The 23,542-nt window shown below is 40.3% G+C and overlaps 1 protein-coding gene across 5 annotated transcripts in view; it reads right to left on the minus strand.

The window, feature by feature from the left end:
• Positions 1-23,272, minus strand: part of mib2 (MIB E3 ubiquitin protein ligase 2) — an 82,633-nt gene extending 59,361 nt beyond the window's left edge. The window contains exon 1 of one of the 5 annotated variants that reach the window (XM_054799373.1): positions 23,125-23,272. Coding sequence is in view for 1 of the 5 variants with exons in the window: in XM_054799364.1 (XP_054655339.1) it covers positions 198-282 (85 nt within the window). In the remaining 4 variants the exon portion in view is untranslated. Of the gene's footprint in view, positions 1-197; positions 8,273-10,739; positions 17,274-17,297; positions 17,315-23,124 lie in introns of those variants that run through there. The other 4 variants (XM_054799389.1, XM_054799402.1, XM_054799381.1 and 1 more) reach the window with 4 other exon arrangements.
• Between the last annotated feature and the right edge of the window lie 270 nt (positions 23,273-23,542).

Consider the following 23,542-nt stretch of genomic DNA (forward strand, 5'->3'; position numbering starts at 1 on the left):
CATTTTCCATGTCCAACCCACAAAATACCCCATTATGTTGCCAAATAAAAACTACATTGTCATGTTTAAATATCATAACATTTTCCAAGCCAACATGCTGCAGCAAAAGACTTAAAAGGCAACTCAGTAAATGGTGGAGAGCAACTGGAGCATAGCATGTTTGCAGAGAGCACATTATCATGGATTATCATACTCACTCGCCATGATCTTCAGCCCACATTTGAACATGTCTGGCAGCTGGATTCCAGTGTTTATTCCAGGTAGGACAACAGGCGAGACCATCTAACTGCTCAGTACTGTGCAGTAAGCAGTCATCTCACAAATGGGGGAGTCAACCCTCTCTTGCAAATGTGTATTTGGTCTGCTATGAACCTTGCCCTTTGTTTTTTTGAAACAACAGCAGCTTTTTCTCTGGCTGGTTTGGGCCAGATGTCACATGGGTGACACCCCTTATCTAGGAAAGCTACAGTGGCTTATTGAATTAATGAAATTAAAGAGCTGTGCTGGTTAGTGAACGTGTTGTTTATGAATTCTAATACAGTAGGATCATGTCACTCAATCAGCATGCTTGATGATGCTTTGACGAGTTCTTCTTGAGTCAACACTGTGTCACATGCTGCTTCCTTATGTGCTAAACTCTACTTTGACCTAAACGTCATGAACAGATCATCCAATCAATAGCGACAAACATTTCAATAGAGGGCTCAATTAATTCAGGCCCCACTTCAATGGGAAAAAAACAATCTCACTGAAAGCTGAATTTTCTCAATTCCTGCTTCCATGTCCTGTATTAGGGAGGGACAATATGGCTTAAAATCCATACTGCCATGTACGGTCCACTGCAGCCTTTTCCGATAATAATATATATCACGGTATATCCTTTGGCGTAAAAATTCAAATATAACCGTTTCAAAACAGCTTACAGGTTACCATGGCAAAATACAGTCTTAGTCACTGACCATTTGTCAAATGAGTATATCACTTTGAGAATATCTGTATTGCATGTACTGTATATTAGCATGTCTTCCAAAGCATTTTAACCACAACCCATAGGGGGCACCATAAATGTAATTTTACCCCCAATGGGGTGTCAAAGTTTTTTGTAGCTCAACTTCCCATAACTGACATCATGGCTACGTTTACATGCAGTCAAATAACCCTATCATAACCGAAATATTAGCAATAACCCGGTTGCGCACGGCCATGTAAACACCAATAACCCTTTTGAAAACCGGAATATACTCATATTCCCGATAATCGGGTCATGTATATCGGGATATCCCGATCAAAAGAAACAATGTGTTCTGCGCATTTTTTGTTCAAAAGGACTCTTGTGTCTTTGGCAGGAAGTACTTGTAAACAGGATGACACGCAAAACCCCACACTTTTGGAGCGGGAGGGAAACAAGCCACCTCGTTAGTGTGGTGAAAGACAGGAACATTATGTCTTTTATTGACGGTAGAAAGTATCGCAGTAGCAAAATCAAATCAGAAGGTGAGCAAGAAGTTACGCGAAGCAGGGTTTGTACGAACGCATCTTCAAAAGTGTCCGGGTGGTTCTGGGGATATAGCATGGATGTGGATGGCACAGCTCCTGCTCTATTTCCTATTTCTTCACGTTCTCACCTTCCATTAATGAAGAAAGTGAGACAGAATAGTGTCGAGTACTGGTGGGGGGTCAGTACCACCACCAAAATGACATGCATTGTGTCATGACGTTTTCCATGCAACGAGACGTTGTCCGTGTGGGTTTTTTGGGGGGGGAGCTTTCACGTCGCGCATCTAAACGGGTTATTCTCAATGTTTCAGAAACTGGAATATTGACCTTAACCCTTATATTGACTGCATGTAAACGTAGTCCATGTTGTCCTTCTTTTGACTAACAGTACCTCTGCTGGTTGCAGCCAAGAGGTACACTCTATTTTATCAAAATTAACGTCAATTTCACCAATCACTGACACAGTAAATGACATAATTGCCAATTCCTTATCTCAAACTTCAAAACCTTCCTGATTAAAGCGGTCAATGTGTTTTTTGGCATACTTCCCTTGAACATATGCAATGTTGTAAACTTCAAAAGCAGTGGATTGCCGGAAACAACTTTTTCTTCATATGGAGTGGACTTAACTTCCATTATCTGCTTATGCAACAACAGCACCTTCTACAAAGGCACATAAACATGACACCGACATTATGCCACTTTGCTTGTTTACACTGAACTTAGTGTCATCCCAACGCATGCTTAGCCTTCTGATGTTATGTAACAGGAGCATTTAGCAGAAGCAGTCGGTGTACCAGGAAAGATTCCACTGAACCCACAGAGCTTTACTCTGAACACTGAGCCATAATAACAGAACAATGTACCTTTAATAGGTTGTACTGTATAAGGTACCTTATGCACAGTCTTAGAGGTTATTGCAAATTGCAAGCAAAACAAACACACCGATGTCTATCAGCTGCTCGATGACAGAAAAGTCTTTAACTTCTCCTACCAAGTGAAAATGTAATTTTTACATTAGGTTGTGACCAAAAGAAATGATGCAGGTGCATTTCACTCACAGGACTCCTTTGTCAACAAATGCATCAAATGGCCTTAAACCAGCTTTTGAAAATGCATGTTAATTAGGGATGTCCCGATCCACAATTTTTGGCTTCTGATCCGATCTGATTTTTTTTTTTTTTTTTAATAGTCTTGCCAATCTGATCCAATCTGGTACTGATCGTTTTTTTGGGTTTTTTTTTTTTAATAATAAGATTTTGTTACAAACATGAATTTGTGGAAGTGAATATGGTTATGAAAGTAGCTTTTCAAAGCATTAAAAATAATGCAACCAAAGTATTGCTGAATTTACTTTCATTACACAGCATGAGCAACAATATTGTTTGGCTTTTGTAACAAACCTCTATGAGTCAGGTCACTAAATAAAAGATCCAATAAAAGTCTATCCAATAAAAGATAAAACTGGAAAAAATGGGCGTGCAAAATACTTTTAGGGCAGGACTAATCATTTGACATGGGTATATATCAATTTGTGGTTTGATTTAGAATACATTACTTTTTTTTTTAAACAAACTCTCTTAAGGCCCTATGAAATCTGTTTTATTTTTTCCCAATTTTGTTTTTTCTGTTTTAATTTTTTTGAATTCAGTTTTTTACCTTTTCCACTTATTTTACCAGCACAGAGTGTGTGCTATTTGGGTTAGTGAATAAAATGCAAAAATCCTTCCACTTATTGATGCAATACATCATTGGCCCATTTTGTCCAGTAATTGAGAAATGGATGTAGCTTAGCTAACTTTTCTATTGGGATGTCAGCCTCAGCACACAGTACAAAAATGTCAACAGACTGCAATGGCCGTGCTTGTGATTAAGGGAACTGTAGTCACAGATGTCATTCCAATTGCGCTATTAACGTAAGATATTTTAATGACACCCTTTTGTTTACACATTTAGACAAATGTGACAAAGAGCGTTCTTATTTTGAAGGCCGTTGTGTGTGTTGAGAATGGCAACTGACGGTTGATATGCGCTCGGCGCGAGAATAAACGTGCCTCTGGTCTTTTTTCACTCAGAACCTGCAAGTTATCAGTGGGCATTGTAAAATGGTCCTTACATTAAAGCAGTAAAACACAACCCAGTGAAAATACTGTATACTCATCCCGCCTGATTCACACGCGCGCGCACAGACACACACACACACAACTTCCCTAGCTAAACTACAGTAAGCGAACCTCGCTAGCTTCCATTCACGCTCCGTAAATGAAGATTTTCAAAGGTTTTTCGCTGACATTTCAACATGTTGAGTAGTGTTTGTGCGGTCCCTATTACAGTATAAGCAACCAGAGCGGCACTTGCCGTGCAAGATCCCTACACCATGACGCAGCAGTCCGGGCACAGTGAGAGGGAACTACAGTTGTAGCGACTGAGCCGAATGTCCAAAGTCCAAAGTGAAAGTAACTTCATCAACTAACGTCACATGGTGGTGGTGTGTTTTCTTCTTCTTGCGGGTGGCAGGAGTCGAGTGGCAACCAGCTTTGAGGCGCATTACTGCACCTACCATGTTGGAGTGTGGCTCAGACTTACAAACCTGATACGGCAACCGGATCGGCCTGATCCGGAAGCCGATATTATCCGATCTTCACAAATACAGTGGATCAGCAGCTGATCCCGATCCTGAAGATCGGATGAGGACATCCCTAATGTTAATTATAACATAATTAGACAGTGTTCGACTTTTTAAAGATCGGATTAACATACCTAGATCATGCAATTGGAAACCACTTCTCCCTTGCATGTATAGTAGGGGTGTCACAGGACACTCAGTTCACGAGACGAGACTATAAACAAGATTGCAATCTACTATTTTAATTTATACTACGTTATACTCTTCTGCACTCTATCTACTGTATATATGCTACCGGCCCCGCCTCCACCCACCGAGGCAAAGAGACTGTATGACTGATAAAAGGGCTCACTTCATTCAAGCTGTTGTTCTGTGGAACAACCACCAAGGTGATGAAACCAATGCATGTGAATGCTCTTCCTGCCCGTTTAGAGGCAAGAGACCAGGAAAACAAGGAAAAAATCCCGCATGCACATGGCAATATACTGAGGCCGGCAAAATTATCACCTTCTTTTTCATTTGTGTGATTTATTTACTTATTTATTATCACCCCAGGCCCCGTGCCCACTAAACATTTTTTGCGAGAAATCTTGTCAGGTTTTAATCTTATGAGATCTTGTGACTCCCCTAATGTATACAATTCGATTGCAACAATCTTTCTATGCAAATCTACGCATTTCTCCTTGGAGTGTCATGTCTTAACAACATTAAAGTCACAAGCAAAGAAGACCAGAAGGAGGGGGACTGTTTACACCAAAAAGGAGCCAAATTATAGAGACAGAAGCTGTCCAAAGTATATGGATCCAATGAAAACCTAACTGTTTAATAACTGGCAGAATGTTCTCGAAGAAGACACTTAATTCATCACGACACCTGAACGCATCCCAATGGGCAGAACTGTATCAAACATCTTAACACAAAACTTCATTTTTGTATTCACAAGTGAATTCAAATATGCAAATGCAAATCATATGGCTTTATTTTGTTGGTCAGTGATAAGTAGACGACAATGACATATAATCCATAAATTAAAAATAACTAACTGCATAGCAGAAAGTTTGTTTTTAAATAGGCTGTGTCTAAATCCGGGGTCTGCCTACTACTCCGCATTTGTGGGCTACATGGCATCATTGCACCACGCGCGGCTGTCCAAATTTGAAAGTCCACGAAGGTTTCTCCAAATGCGGCCAAAAAATGTGGCCTCCTTCTCCATTGGAAAGAAGTCTGCATTCAAACCATCCTTCATGACCCATCATATCCCAACATTCTTTGCGCACTTCCTTCCAGACCTTAAAAAATGTCAACATTACGGCACAAAGCAGGAGAAGCGTAATTATTACGTTATTAATAAATATTGGTTTGTAAGTTATTTGTGCAAGCAGACAGTTTGATGTGTGGAGCCTTTGGATGTAAAGTCTTACGTCTTTCTACCACGTGAAAGTTTCACTTTGATCATACTACCGCGATTATGTAAATACATAACACTTCATATTACGTACATGAATGGAACAAATGAGGTAATTTTGTGTTTGTGTACATCACGTACATGTTTTATTGTGAAATTAACTTTTATGAATGTTTGTACTTGTGCTAATGTGATCTTGTGTTTACATTTCTCTTGCTTCTGTCTTTGGAGCAGTCTTGGGGGAAATGCATGGGCTCACAAGCACATACAGTAAACCAACAATAAAACATATGTATGTTCAAGTTCAGATGATAATTTGTCAAACCAAATGATGTTTTCAGTGTTTAACATGTTCATGAATAAATATTGTGCTGAAACTACTGCTTTTGTGATTTTTAATCTTCCATATTAATTGCAAATACTGATGAATAGGGAGGATATTCTGCCTTACACATGATTTACTGTATTCGACTTCATTTTTACAATCATTTATAACAGGCTTAGCAAATGGCAGCAAGTGCTACATTTTAGACATGAATGAAAATACAATGACTATTATTAAATATGTATTTCAAATAAATATGATGTGAGTATGACTGCATATGTGTTCCACCAACAAAGATGTCTTGTGTCTGTCAGTGGGACATCATGTGGACAGGTGCATGTCTCCACTGTCCTCATCATCATCCATCACGTGGGTGTGCAAGGATGACCTCCACCGCCATGTCACTAACCCTTTTCAAAGAAAATACTCTTTCTCAATTATGTAAACACAAAAGATGTCCACCATAAACTTTATGAAGAACAAATAGAATAGGATAGTTTTAAACTACTAAAGATGATCGTGATCAGGATGGAGCTCCGTGGTATGTGGTAACACCATGGAACATCACTGATGGCCTTCCAAACCTTCTACTGCACCTCATCATAATTTCACCTGCCCTCCATCTTGAAACTGTGTCAGATGCTACATTGTTTTATTACATCAAGTCATATGTGATCAAATCATACACATATTAAAACTTGGTGGAGGTATTCAAATGATCCTAAATGCTGGCATCTATACATAACCACATTTAATAAATAATGTGTTGTTGCTGATCAGAGTGTTGTACAAATGAACTAAGTAGCCAAAGACTAACAAACAAATAAGTAGCTATTAATATTACTATTGTTGGGTTTAACTCTGAGCTGGAGATAAATGTCTCTTCCTTCTCCAGTAAAACCTACATTTAAAAAACTAATAACTTTGCCTGTAATATGTCACATTTTTTCCTCCACTTTAGTTAGGTTTTCGTTCTCGTTTAGTGATAGAAGGCCGACGTCATGACGTAAGGGTGAACACGAGAACACGTGACACAACCAGGAAGTGTGAGGAAGGCTAGACCGTCTGAATTCACAAGGCTGGTTCGCGGCTTGAGGAGGAGCCTCCGAACGTCTGGCCTTCATCAACCGGGTAGACTACTGGCCTTGTGGGCTGCAGACCCTTAAATTAGACACAGCCACAGTTGGTCAAAGCAAGGTATCACAATGTTGATTTTTTTTCTATGCCACTGAGGAGGACCATAACCACAAGAACCAAAGCAGATGTAATTTAAAACATCACCCACAACAAGAAAGACCTAAAAGTTTCTGCTAGTGACAGCTATTGGCGTGTAGCACTCTCTTCCTCTACCAACATAGCGTTTAGCTCACCATCGAATTAGTAATAGTGCATGTAAACAGGGACTTCACATACACGTGTGAAAAAGTGAGACGATTTATTTGGGGAATCTGCCCGATTTAGTGAATGCAAAGATAATGACTGATGAATGTCTGCCAGCTGCCCAAGTCCAAACGTGGCACCTTTTGCCAGCTTTCACATTGCGGGTGGGTTAGAAATTCATGGTACAGGTGCCGTCTGCACAGCTGGAATGTTTGTTTTCGGCCTACGTGAGCTGACCAATCACAGCACAAACTAAGACCTCAGGAGAGGGGCAGGCAAGAGATAGGAAGGTTTAAATGGAGCAGACAGACGGGTGAACCTAGTGACCAGGCTTCTCAGCTTCTCATTACGCTTAAACAGAAACAAGGGATGGCACAAACCGTAGCTGTCCACAATGGCAACTTTATTCAGGTAAATACTATTGGAATATTACAATCACCGTCTGCTTTCCTGTACGTTCTGCTTCAATTACTAGATAAACTAGTTGAGCCTGAATTAGTAATTGCGCTAGCCAGGAAATAATTGCTGCCAAATCATAAGACCTCCTATGCCTCACTTGCGTCAAGATGCAGCAACTTCCATGCACTTTTTGATGCAAATGAAAGATTGATCAAATTGCATTGCCCTTATATGGACATCAACATCCTGGTATTAACCCAACTAAGACACTGTCACGTAAACCAAATTGTTAATCACCTTAAATAGAATATGGTCAATATTTTTCTTTACCTTATAAAGGCCTGTTATCAAGAGAATTTTGACCCCATGTATACGCCCACCACTTCACGGCGGACAGCTTTAGAAAAAAAGGAGGCTTTGCTACAAATTTTAAAATAAAGCCTGAAACTCTGCCAATTATCTATCAGTTAGCTACAGACGTGTGAGTTCTAAGCGTGATCGTTTTGTTTTCCTTCAGTGAATAGCCTAACCTAGCATGACGTTAGCGTTAAAATGTGACAACAATTAAGCGCTGTAGCTCACATAACTATGCTAGTGCTGCCAATGAGGTGAAATGATTCCTCAAGTGCAGTCAAACCTGTCTATAGCGGCCACGGAAGGGAAACGGCAAAAGTGGTGGCCGCTATAGACAGGTTGGCAGCCATTTTGAATTTGTGCGCACACATATTAACATGTATTCACAAAAAGACTGGAGCAAAACCAAGAGACATAGGGGAAAACGCTCTGTTGACACATAAACAGGTAGGTAAATCTAGGTAACAGCTCCGGTGAGGAAACTAGTAATATTAATAACAACAATGAAGCGCCGCACATTCGACGGCGCTGGCCTTTTATCCGCCACAAATGTTAATTGACCGCAGCTGCGCGGCCACCAGGCATGAAGCGGCTGCCTCTTCCTCCCCGCAGAAGGCACAGCCCGCCAAATAAGAGCGCAGGACAGGGGACGCTCGCTCCTGTCCTGCAGAACGTCACAAATTTGCATCTTTGATTTTTTTAAAAACACGATTTTAAAAGCAAGAAATAAAAATTTTTGTGAACGAGCCCGAGGATATATGTACAGGATACGCGTGAAGCAGTCATGAATGGGTGTGTGCGTGAACAATAGAGTGCGGAGGAGGTGCGAAGATCATCGTAAACTAACAATACCATTGCTCCTTTCTTATTGAATGGGTTTCTCTAATCTCTAATTAGTCGGCAATTAAGTGATATTTTAGACGTTTTATTCAGGTGTTTTGGCTATTTTAGAATCTATTCACGGCATTGCAAAGTGGGAAGATTACCGTTTTGGCCGTCATTGAATCTTTTCAGGGCGGCATTGCAAAGTAAGAAGACGGCTTTTTTATGTCGAACTAGGACTCAGTAATTAAAGTCCACACACGACGGCTTAAAAAAAGTTTTTCGTGCATGAAGTTTCTGCTTGAGTCGGCATTTTGGCCGCTATATGCGGTCAGATATTGACCAAGGGATACAAAATGGGTGGCCGCTGGCCGCGTTAGACAGGTGACCGCTATACACAGGGTCTATAACACGCAAATTTTCTGCGGGGGGATTTTTGAGTGGCCGCTACAGGCAGGTGGCCGTTCTATACAGGTGGCCGGTAAGACAGGTTTGACGGTACCTCAATTACAAAAAATGATTGATGAATTTTCTCTGATTTGAAGAATCATCACATGTGCTTACATCACCAACGTCCTTACGTCACCCAGGCAGAGGAAGAAGGGGAGGTTTGGTTGAAGGAGCGGCAAGATGGAAAAGGTGAGGGATAACGGCAATGACAAGGAAGAGGAGGAAAATAACATTTAAAAAGACAGAAAATTTAGAAATTGTGGAAGCTTTTCACACTAAATGGCAAGTTGAGCACCATGATGTGTATCCACTGTAACGCACACCTATTTGATTTTAGTCTGAAAAATGCAAAAACGAAAAATTTTATAAAGAATATTTGTCCTATTTAAGTTTAGGGTTAATAAATGCACAGCAATCAACATATTGTAATATGTAATTTAGTCTTAGTAATGTCAATTAGCTAGGGCTGCAACTCACGATCATTTCAATAACAGATTCAGCGGTCGATTATTTTTTCGATTAATCTGGTTTCGAAAAAATTAAATTTCAGCCTCTTAGCAGCAGTCCCTTTAAGAATGCATGAATGGACTTTTCCCCTCCCCAAAATCATAGCAAAGAGGGTGAGGAAGAGGAATTTCTCCAAAACCGAAATTGAAGTAGAGAACTATAAACAACTAGAGAAGTATAATCAACTGACAGTCACCAACACTGCTGCAAATCAACAAGTCACTGGCACAGACTGCTACATGTGCATCACCAATAAATAAATGAGAAATAACAATTAAATAAACTTTAGGGGCAGGCGTTGTGTTTGGCATCGGCTCGTCTGCTCTGGGAGTAAGGGGGGCGCCTTGTTTGGTGGTGAAGTTGTGAAGCACGTAGCAAGATGATACGGCCTGCGCTGGACAGGCACAGCCATAGCTATTTGTAGTTTCACTGTTCTACCACTAGGTTTTGTGTTCCTACACACAGGTACAAGTGGATAAATCCCATACTTTGCATGGGAGTGTTCTTACCACCTCTATGTATATACAGTATATCTCTGCAGTGGTTTGCTTTGAAAGATATCAGAAAAAGGCAGAAATCAAGTCAAAGCTGATGTGTGTGACTATCTTGTTTTGCCTGAAACACAAAGATAATAGGCCTGCTTTCATAGATGACTAATCACATTTAAGAGGCTGAAATTAGGATATTTACAGTACATTTTTAAATGAAACGATGAATCGATTACCAAAATAGTCAATTAATTGGATAATTGATTAATAATCGATTCATTGAGTAATCTTTGCAGCTCTACAATTAACTAATTAGTCCTGTATGTTTTCAGTAAATCATCACAGTCTCGGATGGATCTACAAAGCACGATTATGTTAGTCCATGAAAGCAATTGGTCTTTCATTATTAAAGGCATAGTTCGGATGTTTTGACATGAAGTTGTATGACATCCCCATCAGCAGTGTAGTCCACCAACAGCGACTCACCCCCAACTTGGTCTCCTAAATCCAGTTCTGCTCGGATTTTGGTGATGAAGAATGTAGTTCCATGTAGTGGCTGTGATTTCACAAGTAAGGAGTTTGGCTTCTCAAAACAATATGCGTTCAAAAGCGTAATACATCTGCATCACAAAAATGCCTACTCGAAAAAAATCAGACCTCACAAATCCCTTGGCGTTATAGTTGTCTCCCGCCATATCCCTGTGCACTGTCGCCTCTCCATTCTTGTGTATGCGACGAAGACGCTTGCATTTACTTCTGCAACGGAACGCCACAACCATCTTGTTTATGCGTGTGTTCCACAGTTGTATGTGCTTTTTATTGGAGGTTTTTATCTTAATAGAGACAGGGTCTATTTTGCATTGTTTTTGGTTTGGATTGTTATTTTTATTTAAGTGCAATTTTTGCTAAATGAGACTATGACAGTCCATTTTATTTTCACCTCGTTTTTAGTGTCTTTTTTTGTTTGTTTAATTTGTAATGTTGTTACATTTATTTTATTTACTTATTATGTTGACATTCCAATTGCAATGTTAAATACTCTTGAAAAATTTAAAGTTTATTGTTTTTGATACAATGTACTTGCCTCAAAAATTGTTGTCAATAATATCGATTATCAACAATAATTTGTAGGACAATTATCGTCCAGCAAAATTTGTTATCATGACAGGCTTAGCTGCAACCCTAATTGCTAACATTTGGTAATACTACGAACAGTCAACTACTGTGCAACATCATACATCTATCAATGTAAGTTTTGTTATTCTTTTCCTCACATATTCTTCTATAACACCCCTTGACGAGACTGGCTCTTTAGGAGCAAGCCAAAGCACAAGCACAAAGTAAATTCTTTGATGCTTGCTGAACTGAAGTCTAATGAGATACACTGACATCACACGTTCTTACAGACATTTTGTTTCCGAATTGTATGGCCATAAGTACAGGTACCTTCATATCTGAAGGTTCTGCTGTATTTCCAACAGACCAGATCACATTTATACTGTATAGTGCTGTTATAGGTACTCACAATTTCGTATAAAAATAAGCCACTTCCTGTTAAGCTGGTTTACCTTTCACATTACTGGTGCAAAGATAAGGTGGCGCCATCTACTACATTAAAGCATCCAGACTATAGCAATGGCCCTACCAGCTTCCAGCGAGGCAAAAAAAGCCTCTGAGCGATGAAGCCATGGTCTGTCGCGCTCCCTGAATGAACTGGCTGAGTAGGAAAAATATATGACAAGGAGGAGGAAGCTGGTTTCCCAGAGATGTGCAAGCCGTCCAATAAAGATTCAAAAGCAGTGTGGCTGTAGAGGATCCAAGGTGGAGGTGGAGGATGAGAGAGGAAGGATGTTCATGTCAGTATTTAGTCTCAGCCTCGTGTCAGCAAGGATTACAACCATAGAGAGAGTGGAGGAGGAGGCTGATCAGGGACAGAGGCTGCCCGTCCATGACGAGCACTTGTATTCAGGTCGACACACCTCGGTCTGATGATATATTCTATTACATGAGGACTTGGCTCCGTGTGGTGTGTGAAGCTGACGCACTGTGTTTAGTGATCGATATGCACAGTGCACATACATGCTAACATTCCACAATTGAAAAAGATGCACTTCACAGCCTGCAGGGACACTATTCACCATGAGCAGACAGGGAGGGGGAGGGGCATGGCATGGCAGAAGGGATATGGGCTTGAAAGGAGACTTTTGATGAATGAACACATGTCATGTTTCTCTTTTGCATTCTGGAATCATATTGTAGCTTTGGCCTTGTATCTGATGTGTAATATACATCTGCGATGGACATAAAAAGCTCACAAATGAGTGTAAAAAGTAGAGACATACTGTTGTTATATATTAGTACGTCCACCATTCTTGTCAACAAAGCTGTTTCTCTCTGGCTCATTAGTATAGAGCTGTAAGGCTGCTACAGCGATAGTTTACTTTTTCTGGTCCAAATCAGCTGATTTCTTCAAGTTTGTTTCCTTCATACAGTCACGAACAACCTAGCAGGCTAACCTTGCAAATTTGAACCCCTGATCAAACATCTGCTTATTTAATTGTTTTATTTCCAATATATTGGTCAGTTCTAAGGTTAATTGCATTAAAACCTGGCCTGTATTTGATTTAATTATTATTTACAGTATTATACGATAATACGATACGATGCACAAGATTGGGTCTACAAGAACAAGACGAGAGGTGATTTTAACTTTACTTTTAAGAAAAGTACAATGACAATATAAAAAAATATGGCGATATATTGCAATCTACTAATATAATGTCGACTACGTTACACTCTTCCGCACTGTGCACCGGCCCCAGCTCCACCCACGAAGACAAAGAGACTGTACGACTGACAAAAGGGTTCACTCCGTTCATGCCATTGCACACTGAACACTCAAGAGTGAACTGTCTTCCTGCCTGTTTGGAAGCAGGGGACAAGGAAAACAGACACGCATGCACATGGCAATGTATTGAGGCCAGCAAAATTATCAAGTTCATCTTCATTTATTGTGTGATTAATTTATTTATTATAGTCCCAACCCTAGTGCCCACGAGACATTTTTTTTCTGAACAAGAAATCTTGTCACATTTTAATGTCGCCAGATCTTGTGACACGAGATATTGTGACACCCCTATTTATTTCTCATGATCCCCTCTGTTGCAAGGTATAGAATAGGAGATTTGCATATATGCCTACACTTTTTACCCCCTGGACTGATTTGGTCCCTTGGGAGATTATTATAATTGTAATGCTTTTCCTTTAAATATCTAATAAATCTATAGTGTAAGTTCTTTTTTTATAAAGACTCCATTTGCTCCAAAAATAATGCATGGAAATCATCAGGGCTGGGAATCTCAGGGTACCTCGAAATACAATAGAATTCGCAATACATAGCTCATGACAACAATAATATATTGATACAGTAATAGTCTGAAACAAATACAAAAAAATTTAAATAAAATAAATAATGAATTCATAATTAATTACATTTCATAGTTTAGATTTTGCAGCATAACTTAACAGTGACAGTGAGGCAGTGACAGTGTTTTGCACAGGCCTGTATTCAAATTGTGGGGTGGGGTGGGAGCGTCCGGTTATGTCTAATTTATTGTTGTCTGATTTGCATAATTGGCTGTGACGCATGTGCAAGTAATTTTTGTGGATTTCACCTCTCCCCCTGGGGGCAAGTCCCATCATAATGTGTTTATGAGGAAGGCTAATAGACAGCGAGTACGTTTACATGCAGTCAAATAACCCTATCATAACTGGAATATTAGCAATAACCCGGTCGCACAATCAGCATGTGCAGGTTAGCCATAATAGCTAATTCCTTAAGCAGTCAGATGCTATTTGCTAAATAAACACAGCTGAATCTGACTATTAAAAAATACTCACATCGACAGTAACTTCTGCACCAGCCTTTGTGCTCATACACACACACACACGCACACAAACCGGAAGCAGAAGTAACACTTTCAGGTACAAGGTTTCCAAATAAGTGCCTACACATAAACATGGAGAATTCTGAATAGGTAGCGCCAAATCGATCTGTGGTGGTGAAATTTAATTAGTGGCGGTATGCCAAAAAAAAGGAATGTATGAGAAACCACAGTGTGAAAAATAATGTTATATTATGTTTTTATTCCGTAAATTCCTATTACTAGATCCATCATAAGGGCAAAAAAAGTTCAGGAAACAACCAAAACACGCAGAGAAGCCACCATTCTCAGCGTTTGCTAATCCTGTTGCTGTCATTGCACACACTTGAGTGAGCAACATTAATCACAGTTTATATTACAGTGTATACTCATGTTGAAGATGTGTGCAGCTCCACCTAGTCTGTGCACTTACGTGCCTGTTCGAGCATTTAGTAACCCACATTAGACAATGGCCACAACGAGCCACAACAGTCCTTATTGGCTATGGGAGAACCTACCCATTGTGTTCTGTGTCCTGATTGGCTGTAGACCATTGTCAATCAATCTCCTTCGTGCCATCGGTAGCAAACTGCAAACTGCATGAGCTGCTGGCTAACCGCAAATAAACAACAGAAGAAGAAGAAGCTACACAGCCTTAATGAATCTTGGAAGAAGAGGTATAAGATGAGGGGTTTTACAGTCTTAAAACATACATGATAACTGTTAACAAAAAAGTTGGCTACTTGGCGGATTTCCCTGCTTGTGGGCTATTTTGGGAACCTATCCCCTGCGATAAACGAGGGAACACTGTAGAAGCAAATGCAAAACATCATGGATTTGGAATTATTCAATAAGCACCATAAATATTTCACTACCCGGTAGTGACATGCTTCTATAATTACAAAACACACGAAGAAATGGATATGACGCCGCATTCAAGATTAGGCGATGGATTTGAGGATAAGCGGGATGGAAGATGGATGGATGGCAATGGATTTGGCTGTCAAGCCAAGGAAACATGGCTGCTTTGCGTAGGACTACTGCCACTGAAGAAAACAGCTCACCCAAAGAGAGAGAGCCGACGTTTTAACGGAATTAGGATGCTGTTCAGTTCTGACATGGATTCACCAAGTGTTGGACTGTTCACCCACTAGGGAACTGGGAGCAGGAACTAGACCGTTGTGAGACAGGTTAGTTTCACCCTATTGATGATGTGTTCTGTAGTATGAAGAGTTAAAAAAAAAATCTTTCTGTGTAACATCTTTCTGTGCACTAAATATCTCATTTGGCATGTTTCTGTATTTCTGAGGTATAACGTGTGAGTGTAGTTGCTGTGTGATAAGTTTAATGTTGTTTGTAAGATGCCACCGTGAGTCAGACTGTTATATTGAGTAATGACCTCCTGCAATTTCCAATGGGTTGAGAAGCTCGCCGTTAGTTTATACATAGCTCATGATTGGCTCCTGTCAAATAAAGTGGACTTGTGCTCGTCACCACATTCCATTTTGTGACATAGATATGTGCGACTTATACACTGGTGCGACTTATATAAGAACAAATCTGTTTTTTCCTCTCAATTTAGTGGGTGCGGTATCACTTGCTTACTCCCTGTAATTACTTTGTGCACTTTTACACAACATATGCTTACATGGTGTAACGTATGTCATAGGTTTCAACACAACAGGACGTTAGAAGCGAGCACAGAACAGATCCTAGCTTTATAAGGCAGTGTAAAAGAGGCTAGTGGATATTGCAGTTCAGCTAGTCAAGCAAAGCATAAATGTACTATTGATTATAAAAGCTAAAAGGAATTGGGTTGTTCTCAGGTTAACAATGCAAACTGAAAAGGTTCTGTAGCTCCCTGAGGAGAACGCAGTGCAAAACGGCTTAAACTCTCTTGTTTGGGCTTGTGGCCAAGAGGCTGTTTGTCTGACTCTCCAGTCCAGCTGGGCTCATCCTGGTACTGAGATTGTAAACAAACTGTGTGCCAATGAGGGATAGACCACACAGTCCGCAGGGGCTGTGCTATAGCGAAGTGTAGAGATTGACCGATATGGGTTTTTCAGGACTGATACCGATACCAATTATTAGTAGTTAAGTAGGCCGATAACCGATAAGTGGAGCCGATAATCATTTGAGTAAAAGAGTAAAAATGGGCGTAACCATGTTGAATAATACAAACACTTAACTGTGTTTAACTGCCTAAAGCATGTTTATGTAACCAAACAAAGAGAAAAATAGCTCGAGAAGAGCATGGAGTCCTAGAATCAGAAATATCTCGTCGAAGTTGAATTAAGACTTAAATAAATAGCTCCCTGAAATGTTTCCACAGTAAATAAAGTAACATTTATATATAACTTATCTTTGTTTTAAGTTCAAACACAACAAAAAGTACAGGGAGTTAACAAGCTCAATAGCAACTCTTGTAAAGTTAAGTAAAAACTTATATAATAGCTCCCTGAATTTTTTCAGCCTTCGTCTTGGCGTACTTCCGTGCAACAAAATAAGACTGAATTGAATTTCTTACTCTGTCTCACAGTCACACACACACAGGCTTCTACAACCACGGACTGTTTCCACATTGATATTACCAACAGCATTGTTTCAAGTGATTCACAGACATATCGGGAGGTACTACGAGCTAGCAAAGCTGCCGCTTGGGTTTACTCTGCTCTTAACGTTACATTATTGTAGTAGTCGTGAGCTGTAGAGTTTTTCATGTGACTTTCACGCAAACACACGCTATTCTCCACATTACATACATTCTCCCTATTGCTAACACATAATCTGCTGAGCCTTTAGAGCCAGACCGGCGAACTAATGTTATGGTACGCTAAGCAAGCCTCCACATTGGCGTGCTTCCTTCCAATAAAACAAGTGAATTGAGTTTTTGATGTGCTCTCTCTCAATCACGCACATGCTTTTACTATCAGACTGTTTGCTTTCTTTCAAGTAATTCACAGACCTGTCAGGAGACACTACAGTACGAGCTACTAGAGCTGTCGCTAATGTTTACTCCACTCCCACGTTATTCTGCTGCCCACTGTAACGTTTGTAGTAGTTGTGAGATGTAGAGCACTGGGATGTTTATTACAATTTCAAGAGAGTTTTCTGCGTTTACCTTTACAGGTGTGTTTGCTCTCAGGACGTCCTCTACACGAGAAAACCTTCCTCTCTGTTGTGTGTGTGTGTGTGTGTGTGTGTGTGTGCGTGTGAGGACAGCATCCGCTTCAGATTATTTGCCATAAACGCGTGCTGTGGCTTGCTTAACCAATCAGACACCAGGCACCGTGGGTGGAGCAATGCTGGAGACAGAAGTCGCTGCCAGCAGGAGAGACAGAGAGGCGCGGCTGCATCTGAGCCGAAATAATCCAGTTTTAAATTGATTTCTTGATATCGGCCCATCGGATTTAAATGAAGGCTGATACTTATATACATCAAAATTCCAATTAACAGTCCGGCCGATAATCGGTCGACTACTAGTGAAGAGGCTAGTGACTAGCTAGCACGCTCCTAATGCCATTTACAGTACATCCATTCTTGTCTTCAGTCATGCTAAGCTAGGGAGCATGCATGACAAGTGTTTTGCCGGCAGCCCAGGATATTGTGTTGTTTAAGAAACAAACTGTCACCCAGTTGCTAGTCTTGCGATACCCAGTGCATGTCTCAACAATTAATCAATCTAAGGATTTATGGCTGATTCGTATCAATCCAGGAGGCTGCTATCGATGTAGCCGCATCTCTCTCATGTCAAACCAGATATCCGGCCGCATGGTTTATCCTTCCAAACCCTAGTAAATACTTTGCGTTAATTATCAATATTGCAGTTCTGTTGTGCCTTATTGTCATAAAAAAAGACCCGATTTTTTTTTTTTATCAACTTAATGGAATGTCAATTAATGATGCTATGTGTGGTCCTACCCACACATGCAGGTCAATAGAGTAAATCTACGGTGATTGTTTTCCTGACCATCTTATCTGTGTATTGCCTGTGTATTAAATTTTATGTCCAAACTTTATGTTTTGGGGTAAAACTTTTTCTCCAAAATAAAAATGTAAATGCATTGCTGTTTTCCACCTCAAATGTGTAAATCAATTATTTAGTATTATTATTTTGTATGTTGCCTGTTAAACATTGGTAACAGTGTAACAAAGGAAACAAGTAAAATAAAGAAAGAAAAAGTTTTTTCATACTGCTGCTTAAGTTTTTTGGACATCTACATGTAGGTCATATTTGTGCAGTATAATGGATTATTACTAGGGTGTCACCATACACTGAGTTCACGAGATGAGACAATACACGAGCTTGGGTCTATGAGAACGAGACGAGACAATATTTTAACATTACGCGCCAAGGTGCTTAAATCAATGCACAGGGTGAATTCTCTTCCTATTTGGAGACGAGAGAAAAGGAAAACAGACACACATGCACATGGTAATACATTTAAGCCTGCAGAATTATCAAGCTCATTTTCATTTATTGGTGATTAAAGAATTCATTTATCATCACCCCAGGCCTAGTCCCCATTAGAATATTTTTTTTCCTGCACGTGGCCTGCATGGACTTTCAAACCTACAGACAGCACGCAAAGCCCATAGGAAGACAATTGGGATGTAAATTATTTTCTGCATGCACGCGGGAAAACCTTGCACGCAGCCAGGTCGCAAGGGCAAGGCAGAGGAGGAGTGCGTGTTTAAAAGTTTAAAAGTACATTGTGTACATTGCCCAGCCAGGGCAGCGGCTCCTCCCGCAGCGGCCGACTCCTCCAGCTGTACACTCTGGCTCTCCCGACCTCCGTGGACGCACGGCGGATGCTCACAGAGCGTATCCGACATTAATGCGCCTTACCCGGCCATGACGGGAGGCTCTTCCTGCTGTACACTCTAGTTCTCCAGGTCATGATGTCCGTAGGTGCCGTAAGAAGCCAGTACGCCCATGTTGCAATTGAAGTGAATGGGCTGCACGAACTTCATACAATGGCCACACGGGCACGTCCCCAGTGAGTGAATCGTACGACAGCCTTACATGAAGCACACTATCATGCAAAAGACGCACGCCGCACTCACAATCTAAGAGCTACCAACAAAGGGTGAGCAGCAAGCACGTGAGTGTCACGAATCACTTGCTCCTTGAATGTTTTCTGATTAAAAAAAATATATATACTGTATATTAAGAATACAGATGTACTCTCGCAGTGTATTAATGAGATGACAAGACACGCACCAAACTGTACGCTAACCGGCGACTGCACGCAAACTGGGGCAAAACTGTCTCCTAAATTTTCGATGTTAACCAAAAAACATGTTAAGTGGGGCAGACGCTAACCGATGTTCCAAAGGAGCGATCACATTAATTATACGACGCGTCTTTATTTGAGCAATCGTGCCACGGGTTTTGACTTTGTGGATTATGTCGTTGTCCTGCTAATGATTTGTTTTATTAAAAGAGGGCGGTTTATGATATATAACTGGCAAGGAGCGATTGCATAAATTATATGTGTTAACATTTGAGCGGGTTTTCTCCGGGTACTCAGGTTTCCTCTGAAATAGGCCTGTCACAAATTTTGCTTGTCGATAATTGTCCTATAAATTATTGTCAATAAACATTATTATTGACATTTTCTGAGACAATTTTTTTCATTCCATTCCATTCCATTCCATTCCATTTTCCTCCGCTTATCCGGGTCCGGGTCGCGGGGGCAGCAGTCTCAGTAGGGAAGCCCAGACTTCCCGGTCCCCGACCACCTCCTCCAGCTCCACCGGGAGGACACCGAGGCGTTATTTTTTCATAATTTATGTATTTCTCAACAACATTCAACATTGTAATTGGAATGTCAAGAGACTTTAAATAAAATAAATTAAACAAACGACATAATAAATTACATAAACAAAAAAAGACAAAAAAAACCCCAATGAAAATAAAATGGAATCTCAGTTAAAAATTGCACTTAAATAAAACTCAGAATTAGAGCTGCAACAATTAATCGAAGAATCAATTATTAATCGATTATCCAATTAATCAACAACTATTTTGGTAATCGATTCATCGTTTCATTTAAAAATGTACTGTAAATATACTGATTTCAGCCTCTCCAATGTGACTCTTTTTTAAATTTTCTTAGTCATCCATGAAAGCAGAGGTATAATCTTTGTGTTTCAGGCAAAACAAGATAGTCACATCAGCTTTGACTTTGGAAAAGAGCAGTCAACATTTTTGCCTCTTTCTGATATCTTGCGAAGCAAACCCCTGAAGAACACTCCCATGCAAAGTATAGGATTTATCCACTTGGACTTGTGTGCAGGAAAATGCATACATTTATGCACAACTCTTACCATGTGTACACACAAAATCTAGTGGTAGAACAGTGAAACTACAAAAAACTATGGCTGTGCCCGTCCAGCGCAGGCCATATCATCTTGCTACGTGCTTCACAACTTGACCATCAAACAAGGCACCGCCCCTCCCCCAGAGCAGACGATGCTAAACACAACACCTGCCCCTAAAGCTTATTTATTTGGTATTTCTTATTTATTTATTGGTGATGCACATGTAGCAGTCTGTGCCAGTGACTTGTTGACTTTGCAGTAGAGTGTTTCTGATGTTTGTCAGTTGATTTTTATGCTACTTTACCTCAATTTCGGTGTCGAAAAAATTCCTTTCCTCGCCGTTTTTGCTATGATTTTGGAGAGGGAAAAATTCCATTCATGCATTCTTAAAGGGAGTGCTGCTAAGAAGCAGAAATTAAAATGTTTTTTTTTAACAGATTTCATCGATTAATCGAAAAAATAATCCACCAATGAATCGATGATTAAAATAATCGTTAGTTGCAGCCCTACTCACAATCATAACCAAAAACAATACAAAAATAGACCCTGTCTCTGTTAAGAAAAAAGTCTCGCTGTCACTCAATATATATAAAATGGAGTATCAAGTCTCTGTAAACAAAATTGCACTTGAATAATGAACATTGGGTATTATTCCTTAACAAGAAGACTTAACATATAGCGAACGACACTATGAGTGTGCACCATTTTGCACTATTTTGTTTATATTTACTGTGCTGACCAACCCCCTTAGTAAGCGTCGACTGTCAAGACGAAGGCTCCAGTTGGGAAAACTGTCTGTGTCGGTTGTCGGTCTTTATGCGGTGACCTTGTTCATTCTGTCTAAAACCAAAAAGGTTCCCACACTGTAGCTGTGGAAACCATTGCTTCTGTACCTTCATTCATGTTAGCGTATGCTGGCTCACGAGGCTAACTTGCTGCTTGCAGTCTGTATCCACTCACTAGTAGCCCCGCCTCCACAAAGAGGCTAAGTGAGAGGAGGGCTCACTATCTCTGTTCATTCCACTATAGAACCAATGCGCACAGGCAGATGCAGAGTGAACCTTCTTGTCATCCAGCCTATGTGGTTTAGAGAGACGAGGAAATGAAACGCACACGCATGCACATGTCAATTTATCGAAGTCAGCATAATTATCGACTTCGTTTTTGTCATCGTTCTATTAATTGATTTTTCAATTATCGAGACAGGCCTACTCCCACATTCCAAAAACATGCATGTTAGGTTAATTGGTGACTCTAAATTGTCCATAGGTATGAATGTGAGTGTGAATGGTTGTTTGTCTATATGTGCCCTGCCATTGGCTGGCGACCAGTCCAGGGTGTACCCCGCCTTTCACCCAAAGTCAGCTCGGATAGGCTCCAGCATACCCCCGCAACCATAGTGAGGATAAGTGGCATAGAAAATGGATGCATTATTTGAGTGATCGTGCCACAGACTTGGAGTTTGTGAATTTGGCTGTACCCCGCCTGTCGCCCAAAGTCAGCTGGGATAGGCTCCAGCATACCTCTGCGAACTAATGAGGAGAAGCAGCATACATAATGGATGGATGGATGGATGGATGGATGGCTGTAGTATTGCTATTCATCTTTTCAATAAATTGTAATGGTTATCGGATATACAGTACCTGGCATGGACTGATCGCATTACAGCCATTCTATGACTCGGACTATGTGACGTTTGACCTTTGTGAACTCCACCGTCTTGATTTCGATGACTCTAAAATAGGTTTCTCATTCCATGGATGTGTACAGAAGATATGTTAAACATGGTGGCTGTATTTCCTAATAATGTCCCATTTCTACACTTACATCATCCCCATTATTATCCTTCCAGTGTTTCCTCTGCCATTATATAAGAGGGGCACCTCCTTTCTCCTCTTCTATCTATGTTGTGCATGGAGCGATCGCACAACTGATCGCCACGTCATTATTTTTACTTTGAGGACAATTTTGAAGTCTTTCTATTGCTTTCTATTGTGAAAGGTGGTGGTTATCAATTGTCACCACTGAGGAGGGATTGCAACACTGCACGCACCAACCTTCTGTTTTTTGTTTAAGATTCTGATATTTATGATAACCTTCATGTGCTAGTGTTTAGCATTTAAAGCGTTATGCTAGTGATGGGGCATGAATGTCACATTTTAGTTGCACAATTCCTGCTTCATGTTACCTAAGTTAACCACTTTGACATCTCCTACTGATGTAAATAAAAATTGTTCTGGCTTTTGATCAATATATATCCAAACACATACAAAACATGACAATAGTATCATACCAGTGTCATGTTCTGTTATTACCATACTATTAGTATGGTAGCCAAAATGACCATACTTGTTTGTCAAGTAAAAGAACACTTGCCTCCGTCCAGAACTACATACACTAGGCTGGATAAGGTACTAGACCCTCTTTAATAGACACGATAAATGTGCTGCTTTATGAATAAATACCAAAGCAAACAAATATACTAGTGTGTATACATGTAAGAGATGACTGGGCTGGTGCGTGTTATTAGCTTGTCAAACGCTGACGCTAGCAAGCTAACCCATGTTTGGCCACCGTTTGTCGGCGTTAAAAAGCATTTGTTTCACAGCGCAGTTACTCACCGGCTCTTTGTCAAGAGAGTCTACTCTGTGGCAAACAATAATTCCATGTCTCGGCCTCGGACCGACGCTGACATTGGTGCTTTTAAAGCAAATGAATGTGTACTAAACTGGGGGGTTTGCAGCGAACAGCCATGACAACACGCCCATGTGTGACGTCACGGTTAATGATGCCTTCAAAGAATATAGTAAATTTGGACACGACGTTCAATTTCACAGTGCATTTTAAACATTTTGGTTATTTTTATTTTATCCAATAAAACAAAAACCTACCTAGTCATATTTGTTTGGTATTCAATACATTTCTCATTATCAGAGAAAGTGTAACTCCTCCTGACATTCTGCTCTTTTATGCTTATAAAAGGTAAACTAAAGGTAATCCCATGAGATCTGGTTTGGACCGGATTGGTACAATTCCAAG

Source organism: Dunckerocampus dactyliophorus, chromosome 1, assembly GCF_027744805.1.
Source record: "Dunckerocampus dactyliophorus isolate RoL2022-P2 chromosome 1, RoL_Ddac_1.1, whole genome shotgun sequence".
NCBI classification, from domain to species: Eukaryota; Metazoa; Chordata; class Actinopteri; order Syngnathiformes; family Syngnathidae; genus Dunckerocampus; species Dunckerocampus dactyliophorus.